General features: G+C 55.7%; 1 protein-coding gene across 1 annotated transcript in view; it reads left to right on the top strand.

Annotated features, from left to right (window-relative positions):
- The first annotated feature begins 646 nt into the window (after nt 1–646).
- LOC106898018 (zinc finger protein 385C-like) overlaps nt 647–9777 on the top strand; it is a 55894-nt gene continuing 46763 nt past the window's right edge. Inside the window, 4 exon segments of the mRNA XM_014959074.1 lie at nt 647–785; nt 3575–3703; nt 7730–7828; nt 7831–8091. Of these exon segments, the coding sequence (XP_014814560.1) occupies nt 647–785; nt 3575–3703; nt 7730–7828; nt 7831–8091 (628 nt within the window).

The raw sequence follows: 9777 nt of genomic DNA on the forward strand, positions 1-9777 counted from the left end.
GGGACCCCAGGGAGGACATCTGAGGGGGGCATCCAAGGGTCAGCCCCCAGGAGCCAGCCTGCAGCCCTGAGACCGGCTGACACTAATCCTTGTTTTGATTTATGGACTGATCCTAAAATGTGCCTCGCTCCGGCATTAGCAGAGCATATGTTGGGGCTGGGGAGGGGGAGCACAAGGGGGACTGATTTGATGCCACGTTATGAAATGCTGAAAGTGGTGTGGGCATGGCCACGGCCCTCTGAAACCTGTGGTCTGCCCGTGTCTGCTCAGCTCTTAGTTTGGGAAGTCAGAACATCTCTTGATGCCATAGTGGGTCTCCAGGGCCATGGGGTCAGAGCCCCTGTGTGCCCACTGCAGCCGAGACCGGGTCCCTTTGCACCCCCCTGCCAGCACCTGGTGCCTCTTTATGAAGTTCCCCGGGGAATTTTGTGGGTCCAACCTCAGGGGCAGCCCTGGGGACCTCCCCCCTCCCATGTTGGGGGCACTGGCCCGCTCTTGGCTGCCGGCGGCCCCTCGGGCACAGGCTGTGCCAGCTGGCACCAGCCGCCCCACGTGACGCTGGGCGCTTTTTGGGAACCTGCTGAGCCTCCAGCACTGCTCGCCCCGGCCGGAGGCTGCTGATGAGGGCTGATTTAGTGGCGATCGAATGGCGTTTGAAGCGCTCCTTGAAATACGAGACCAGGGTCGGAAACTCTGCGGGCACAGGGGTGTCTGCGGTGCCCCCGCGGCACACGGGCTCGGCGGCTGCTCAGGGCTCGTTCCACGCTCCCGTTGCTGGCCACCAGGTAAGAGCCTCCCCGCGCTGGGCTGGGGGCACCCGGTGCTGCCCCTTTGGGTGTCACTTTGTCCTGAGCCCACACGGGTTGGAAATGGGCTGTGCTGGTGGTGAGGGTCTGTGTGACGGCAGGATGGGGTGGCTGCCACCCCCCAGGTGGGCTCCTCTGTGCCCCGAGGTGGGTCGAGGGCTCCTTGGGGGGCTCCGGAGGGTGGGCACAGCGGGGGGGTCCTGATCCAAATACCTGCCTGGCCTCTGTGTGTGGCAGTGAGAGGATCATGGAGCCGCTGCAGGACTCGACCAGCCCTTCTGCTGAGATTGACACCCCCGCGCGTGGGATAACTCCTGGGGAATTTACTCATTCCAGCCAGTTTTCCTGGGAAAATGCTGTCAGCTCCAGCGGCCAGTTCCAGCAGCAAAGTGGAGGCTGAGGCGGGAGTGGGGTGCAGTGATTGGGGTCGCGCTCGGGTGAGGGTCGGGGGGATTTTCTGCCTTTCCTCTGGATCCTGGCAAATGCAAACGGGGCCGTTGCAGGTAAGGTCGTTGCTCCGTGAGTTTTGTGACAGCTGTTGGTGGCGACTTTCTTACTAATTCTGATACTTCCATTGCTTTTATTTACTATTGCGTGCGCTCAACCAGAGACAAGGGAAGTGGATTCAGAGTTGTGGAATCTTGGGAACTCAAATCAGGTTTTCTTTTTTTTTTTTTTTTTAAGATTTCTTTTTAGAGTTCATCCTGACTTTAGGTTCAGGGGATAGTTTCCCTGATTCCACGTGGCTCAATGGGACGGATTTGCCAATTAGAGATTTTGATGCCGCTCGAGCTCCGTGACGAAGGCGGTTTTACTTGGGTGGAGGTTCTGGCCCCAGGCGTTGGGTCCATTGTGTTCAGGCCCAATAAAAGCCTCAGGGGACACAAATCGGTGGCAGGAGGGAGCCTGGGGGTCCCTGTTGGGGTGGGACTGGGAGAAGGACCCCCGGCAGATCTCAGGCTGTATCAGAGTGGAAACCTCTGGTCGGGCTGAGTTTAACCGCTCCCTGCGCTGTGGGGTTTCTTATCTGGAGGGTCAGAATTGAGGCAAAGGACCCAATGGGCACCAAACTCACTCTAATCAGCGTTTCAGATCTTGGCCAAAACCCTCCTCCTTGTCCCTGTGCCTTAGCCCATGCCCAGACCCTGCTTTTCTGGGTGCCAGTCTCTTCCCCTGGCTACAGAGCAGCTATTTGGAGATTTGGGGGGGCCCCAGCATGGAGGGCGGGTGGCTACCCAAGACCTCTGCCACGTGCCCTGAGCTCCAGCTCCTCCTTTGCCGTCTGAGGGTGTGTAAATGTGTCAGCAGGCTGCAGATGTCTGCTGGCATCGCCCCCACTAATCCCCCTCGCTCCTCCCTGCTGGCGACGGGGGCTGCTGTCACCCACAAGTTCCTGGCAGGGCCATGCAGAAGAAGGTGGCCAGCTGTGGCACAGGGCACGGCGTGGTCCACCTGGACAGCCCAGGGGCTCACTGAGACGTGACCCTCCCTGGTTGCTGGGGGTTGGGATCCTGTGGGGGCTCAGGATGCTGCATCGCCAAGCTCGTGGGGTGCACGGGCAGCTCCTGGCATGTGTCAGGTCTTCAGCCTGTGTGGAGAGTTGTAGCTTCTGAAGAGTTTGATTCCCATTTAGGAGGTGAAGTGGAGGATATTTCTTCAGAAACTCGTCCCCTGACTGCACAGAGCAGCCCCCAGGACGTCCCCTGCGGAGGGGACCACAGGGCAGTGACCAACCCCGTTCCCCAAAAGGGAGCCTGGAGGCACCAAGTTCTTGGGAAATGGGATCTCACTGCTGTCTGGGTGCCAAGGACAGGGCAAGGACAGGCCCCGGGTGCTCAGGGGACTGGTCAGGGCTCTCCCGGGGCTGACGTTCACTTGGGCTGTGGCATCAGCTCAGGGGTTGCCCCAGTGCCCAGGGATGCAGCGTCCCTGGGGCCAGTGCCAGTGCTGGGACAGAGTCCTGCTGCCCGGGCTCCTGCTGCAAATGGATCTGACCTGGCTCCTGGGAGGAGAAATTGCTGTGGGTGGGGAAGTGTGGTCCCTGGGGGCTGAACGGGGGGGGAGCCACTGCAGAGGTCCTGGAGCAGATGAAGCAGCATGTCCTTGCCAAGCAGAGCCTTGATCCACCACTTCTCTTCCACCCCCTGGGATGCTCTGTGGAAAGGAGGCAAGTTCTGCTGTCGTGCACCCTCTATAAACCAGAGCCTTTCTTATTTCAGGTATTTAATGCTTGGACTTTAAATTGTCTCTAACATTTGTCAACACTTTACAGTCTTGCAACATGTTTATGGTGTTATTAAAAAAAAAAAGAGAGAGGGAGAGACCTGAGGTTATGGGCTACTGTACAAGAGTATAAAACTGACCTTAAAATGATGGACTTCCTGTGCTGCTCGGCTGGGGACACCATGTCTGGCTGCTGGGAGTGACAGGGGACGAGGGGATGGCATTCCCAAAATCAACTTGTAATTCCAAGTGGTTGTGAGCGGTAAAAGTGGTTGAGGACTAGAGGGGAAAAGCCCCCTTGGACTCAGAGGTGGGAGCTGCAGCCCCAGGCCATGTGTCTGGGGGGTGCCTGGGGGATCAGGGACTGGTGGTGGCCAGGCTGGCATCTCACCATGCCGGGTGGGCAACCACCCTGGGAAGGCTGGGGGGTGGGAGGGTGGGTGCTGTGACCCGGCGCTTGCCGCTGCCGTGACACCCAGGCTGCTCTGACCTTCTTTAATTTCAGAGAGATTTGGACATCTGTCACGAGCTTTCCACACCCGCAGGAGCCCTCGGTCCCACGTGGGCAGCCAAAGGAGCCCTGGTGGCTCCCAGTGAAGGGCAGCAAGAAGAGCACGTAGTGGTGGTGGGGGGCATCATGGGTCTGGGGGGTGTTGCTGGTGCTGGTCAGTCAGGTGAGATCTGGGCAGGGGTGGGTGAGTGGCAGCTCAGCCTCCCCGTCCCAGTGGAGCCCTGTTACCCCTTGGGAAGAACCACCCAAAAGATGAGGTTGCTCATGGTCCTTCATGGAGAAAACAAAAGCTTGGCTGCATCGACCCCAGGGTGGGATGAGGACAGTGGACTTAGGATGTGGTGACCCTGGGCTTGGTGCTGGGGTTGGCTCAGAGCCCCTGGGTCACCTTTGGGGGGCTGTGTGGGGTGTCATTTAACCTTCACTGTGCCTCAGTTTCTCCCCCTTCCCTTCTATGGGCACTATGAGCTCAATAATCATTTTAGAGACAGGGTGAGGGCTGGGCTGGCTGTGGAGAGGACCTCTTGGGGACCTCAGGCCAATGCTGAGGTGCTGGGTGCTGAGCAGCCCCCCAAAGATCCTTGGTGCTTTGCTGAAATCTGCCCCAAAGGAGCCGTCAGTCAGGGGCCGCAGTCCCCACGTGTGCAGTGACTTGTCCCCTCCACCAATCACCAAATTCACCTCCTGACACCCGAGAAGCAGGACAGGGGCAGCAGAAATTAAGTGAATGAGACGAGCGTGAGTGTAATTATGACAGACCTTTTAAACGCTGCAACGAGAGCCGGGACAGGGAGGCTCAGTCTAATCAAAGCAACAGCAGTTCCTTTTTTTAAGACAAGGGAGGCTTTTGGGATACTTTGTCCACATAATGTTCCAATTTTAGCTCCACATCCCGGGATGCGATTGCATTAAAAATACCCGGGGAGGGGGAGGATGCCAAGGGCAGCCAGGGACCTGCCTCTGCTGGCGCGTCCCCACCAGGGCTCCACGTGTCCCGCTGCGTCCCCGGGGCCCTGTTTCACATTCCTGATGCTGATCATCTCCCAGATCTACTTTCCGGCTGCTCTGCTAATGGTTATTCTGGTAAAGGCCCTCTCCTCGCCGTCCCGCGGGGCTCCCTGCCCGTCCGAGTGCAACCGGGCATCGATCGTGGCTGGTTTTGGGGAATGACCACACGTGGGGTTGTTGGGGGCAGCTCTGGTGCTGAGCTCCTCGCTCTCGTTGCTGCACCAGCAGGAACATTAATTTGCTTTTAAAGTAGAGTTCCTTTTAGTCATGCTGCTTATTAACTGGTGAAGCAGGGGTTTAAGGCTCTTATTGCTGACATTTTGGGCTAACTGTGCAGTAATTTAGACTGGAAGGGGCTGTTGGTGGTTGGTCCAGCCTTCAGCCCGGTGCATGGATCGCATCAAGGTTGGGGCACGTTGTGCAGGTCCTGGCCCATCCCCACCTGTGAGCCCCCTCCCTGGGCCAAAATGACTTGATTCCTTCAGGAGATGGTGCCAAGCCCTGCAGTGGGTGTGGGGTGGTGACATCCCCTGAGGTGACACCTGGCTGGGTCACCCTCCATCCCTGCAGGTCCTGACTTTTGCCACCGGCTCAATTAACAGCTTGTGGAAAAAATCTCCCGCTACTTTTTTGCTAAATATAACTTTTAAGGGGGGGGTGGGTGCTGTCTGGAAAGACTGAGATGCATCTGGCACCTTGGAAGTGCCCGAACCCACTGAGGATGGGGCTTTCACTGCACGAATGGGGGGGGAACGCACCCACACACCGCGGTGGGGGGGTCCCCACTGCTGTTCTCCCCCAACCCTGTCCCCGCAGAGCCACCCCCTCCCTCCCCGCGGGTCCGGGTAGGGGTTTTTGGGACCCCCACCCCCGTACAGACCGGGGCTGCCCCGACTCCATCTGCCTGGAAGAAAGAGACCTGGGGGTTCTAGTTGCCAAACGGCTGAATATGAGCCGGCCGTGTGCCCAGGGGGGGCAAGAAAGCCAATGGCATCCTGGCTTGGATTAGAAATAGCGTGACCAGCAGGAGTAGGGAGGTGATTGTGCCCCTGTACTCAGCACTGGGGAGGCCACACCTCGAGTGTTGTGTCCAGTTTTGGGCACCTCAATCCAAGAGAGATCTGGAGGTGCTGGAGCGAGTGCAGAGGAGGGCAACGGAGCTGGGGAGGGGGCTGGAAAACAAATCGTATGAGGAGCGGCTGAGGGAGTTGGGGCTGTTTAGTGTGAGGAAGAGGAGACTGAGGGGAGACCTCATCACTCTCTACAACTTCATGAAAGGACACTGTAGAGAGGTTGGGGCTGGTCTCTTCTAACAGGTAATTAGTGACAGAACGAGAGGGAACGGCTTCAAGCTCCAACAGGGTAAGTTTAGATTGAACATTAGGAAGGAATTTTTCACCGAAAGAGTGGTCGGGCATTGGAACAGGCTGCCCAGGGAGGGGGTGGAGTCCCCACCCCTGGCTGTGTTTAAGGGACATTTAGATGCAGTGCTGAGGGACATGGGGTAGGGGAGGACTTTGTAGAGTAAGGGAGATGGTTGGACTTGATGATCCCAAGGGTCTCTTCCAACCTAGACGATTCTATGATTCTTCTATGATTCTTCTATGATTCTTCTATGATTCTTCTATGATTCTTCTATGATTCTTCTATGATTCTTCTATGATTCTTCTATGATTCTTCTATGATTCTTCTATGATTCTTCTATGATTCTTCTATGATTCTTCTATGATTCTTCTATGATTCTTCTATGATTCTTCTATGATTCTTCTATGATTCTTCTATGATTCTTCTATGATTCTTCTATGATTCTTCTATGATTCTTCTATGATTCTTCTATGATTCTTCTATGATTCTTCTATGATTCTTCTATGATTCTTCTATGATTCTTCTATGATTCTTCTATGATTCTTCTATGATTCTTCTATGATTCTTCTATGATTCTTCTATGATTCTTCTATGATTCTTCTATGATTCTTCTATGATTCTTCTATGATTCTTCTATGATTCTTCTATGATTCTTCTATGATTCTTCTATGATTCTTCTATGATTCTTCTATGATTCTTCTATGATTCTTCTATGATTCTTCTATGATTCTTCTATGATTCTTCTATGATTCTTCTATGATTCTTCTATGATTCTTCTATGATTCTTCTATGATTCTTCTATGATTCTTCTATGATTCTTCTATGATTCTTCTATGATTCTTCTATGATTCTTCTATGATTCTTCTATGATTCTTCTATGATTCTTCTATGATTCTTCTATGATTCTTCTATGATTCTTCTATGATTCTTCTATGATTCTTCTATGATTCTTCTATGATTCTTCTATGATTCTTCTATGATTCTTCTATGATTCTTCTATGATTCTTCTATGATTCTTCTATGATTCTTCTATGATTCTTCTATGATTCTTCTATGATTCTTCTATGATTCTTCTATGATTCTTCTATGATTCTTCTATGATTCTTCTATGATTCTTCTATGATTCTTCTATGATTCTTCTATGATTCTTCTATGATTCTTCTATGATTCTTCTATGATTCTTATCTGGATTATTTGTTTTTAATGCATCAAAACCCGCTTTATCTGCGCGGCTCCGGACGCTCCCCCCGCCTGTGGGGTGCTGTGGGGTGGGCAGCCCCCACTGAACCCACCCACGCTGGGCTCGGTGCTGGGGAACCGGGGGGGGCAATTTTAGGGGTGCTTGAGTTGCCGTCTTTTGTCTTTGGGGAGAAATTGCAGGGATTGCTCCAAAAAGGAGTCCCGCGGGAGCTCAGTCCCCTCCCACAGCATCCATCCATCCACGCTGCCGATGGGGGTCGGTTCCTGCTGACCCCGATGTTCAGGAGAAGGTTAAAGCAGGTGAGAAGGTGGTTGAAGTGCTGGTCCCCCCCCTCCTGCTGTGGTGGGGCTGGGCTGCGGGATGGTGGGGCAGCACACCAGCCCTCCCAGTTGAATCTCTTTGGGTTGGTTGCCCTCCCAACTCTGCCTTGGGCTGACCAGAGCAGCTCTGACTGGCAGGAGGAGTGTCATCTGGTGCAAGAAACTTGGAAGAAGTGGGTTATTCCCTGCTCCAGCACTAACCTCCTGGGAACGCTGCTGCTCATGTCACCTTGCCTAATGTGACATCTTGATGAGATGCAAATGCTGTTGCTCTCACTTGGGGAACACCCTCCAGATCCAGTCTGGGCACCCCATAGATGTGGGACCAGTGCTGGCTTTCCTGACTTGCCATCCCTCCCCGCTCCTGGTCCCTCTGTCCTCACGGCGGGTCTGTCCTTCCTCCTGCAGGCATGAAGCGACCCCTGAGCCCGTCCCACAACCCCGAGAGTGGGCTACGGCTGGTGGAGGCGGCCAGTTGCCCACCGGGCCAGCCCGAGCAGCGCATGAAGAGGGAGAAGAAGCACCAGTCGTTCACGCTCTGCGAGGTCTGCAACATCCAGCTCAACTCGGCCGCGCAGGCGCAGATCCACTACAACGGCAAGTCCCACCAGAAGCGCCTCAAGCAGCTCAACAAGGGGAAGATGCCAGCAGCCCAAGGTAGGAGCCATCCCTCAGGTCGAGGTGGCCCAAAGGTTGCCCTCTCTCGGGGGCATCTGCTTGGCTGGGCTCGGTGCGTCGGATCCAGGGCATGTTCGGGAAGGTTGTGTTGTGTCCTCAGCGTCTGTCACTTGCTGGTCTGCTTGAATTCCAGGGGGGTGTCCCCCACCCCGCTGGCACTGATGGTCCCTCAAGTGGTTTTGGGGCCCGAGAGCCCACGGTGCTGCTGTGGATGGGTGGACGTGTGGGTTCTGCCCGTGTGTGAGTACGGTCGCTGGTTCTCTGAGTCTTCCTGAGCATCTTCTTGGGTTTCCATGGGTGACTTGTGTGGATGGGAGGAGCGCATCCAGGGGTGGAGAGGCTGTTACTGGGTCACTGGCTGCTGTGGGACAGGAGCTGGTGTGCAGCAAGGACTGGTTTGCCCTTTGTGCCATCTGTTGGCATTTACTTGCCCAGGACCCGTGCAGCCGAGCGCTGCAGGTTTTCTCCTGTGTGGAGGCAGGGAACTGTGCCCAGAAATGTCACCCTGAGAGGACTGATGGGCTCTGCCCAGCCAGGGTTTGGAGATGGGGAGAGGGCAGGAACATGCTGGAATCCTGTAAAACGGCCTGTTGGGTGCCAGCCTCTCGCTGCCCCTCTGCGACCCACAGCGTGCAACCCCCAGGAGCCCCCCAGTGAGGGGCTGGAGCCCGGTGCCAGCTTTGTCAGGAAATGTTTGTTTAGTGACATCTGAAGGGCTGGCAAAGAGATCTGTGACACAAAGAGCAGAGCAGCAGTGCGTTGCCGGGTGATAAAACCCCTTGTGTGTGCCCCCCCCCCAGCCCTGTTTTGGGGGACGGGTGGTCATAGCAGCATCCCACGTGCACAGCATGATGCTCTCCGGGTACCGGGGTGGTCATGGTGCTTGGTGCTGGTGCCTTCCCTGCTGGGTTTACTGGTGGCTTCTGGCACATCTGCACTTGGGGGGGTCCTGGACCCGTGCTCCCCTCCGGCACGTTCCATCCCACCAAACACCAAATTTCCTCAAAGGCAGGAAAGTGCTGATGGGACAGGGCTCACAGCTGGGTTGGGAGGATGCTTGTCCCCAGCAAAGCGAGAGGGTGGGCAGCTGGGAGCTGTGGTGGGTGCCAGGGCTCTGGCTGCGGTGCCTGGGCATTGGCACCCCCCCGGGGAATCAGCCTGTATAAATACCTGCTCCTGCTAAAGACGGGGCAAGCTGGAGCCATAAATTCCTGGCGTGGCAATGGTCATGTGTGTGCCAGATCCTGCCCGGGTGGTTTTGTTCGAGCGAGGTCTGGGGTGTGCGAAGGAGCCCGTCTGTTTGTCCCCGGTTACTGACAGATGGAAATATCCCCTGCTATTTTAATGGGGACAGGGCTCATAAATTCCCGCCTGCAGCTTCCAGATTCTCCCCCTGGTCCGGGTTGGGACTTGATGGGAGGTTGTCCAGGGATGCGTTTCCTTCCCAGCCAAGGAATCTCGGGGTGTGTGAGGGCACTCTCTGTCCTCCCCTGACCCCCACCAGTACCAGGGTCCCTGTCGCAGCCTGTGCCAGCCCCGCACGCTCTGCCCTGCCCTTCAAGGTGAAGCCGGCGTCTGCTTGCTCAGGGCTGTGATTTGCTGATGTAGGGAGGAAATCACAAGCAGCATCTGCTCCCCTCGCCCCCCCTGGAACCCCCCCCCCCC

The sequence above is a fragment of the Calidris pugnax genome, unplaced genomic scaffold (genome assembly GCF_001431845.1).
Source record: "Calidris pugnax isolate Ruff unplaced genomic scaffold, ASM143184v1 scaffold341, whole genome shotgun sequence".
In the NCBI taxonomy this organism is placed as follows: Eukaryota; Metazoa; Chordata; class Aves; order Charadriiformes; family Scolopacidae; genus Calidris; species Calidris pugnax.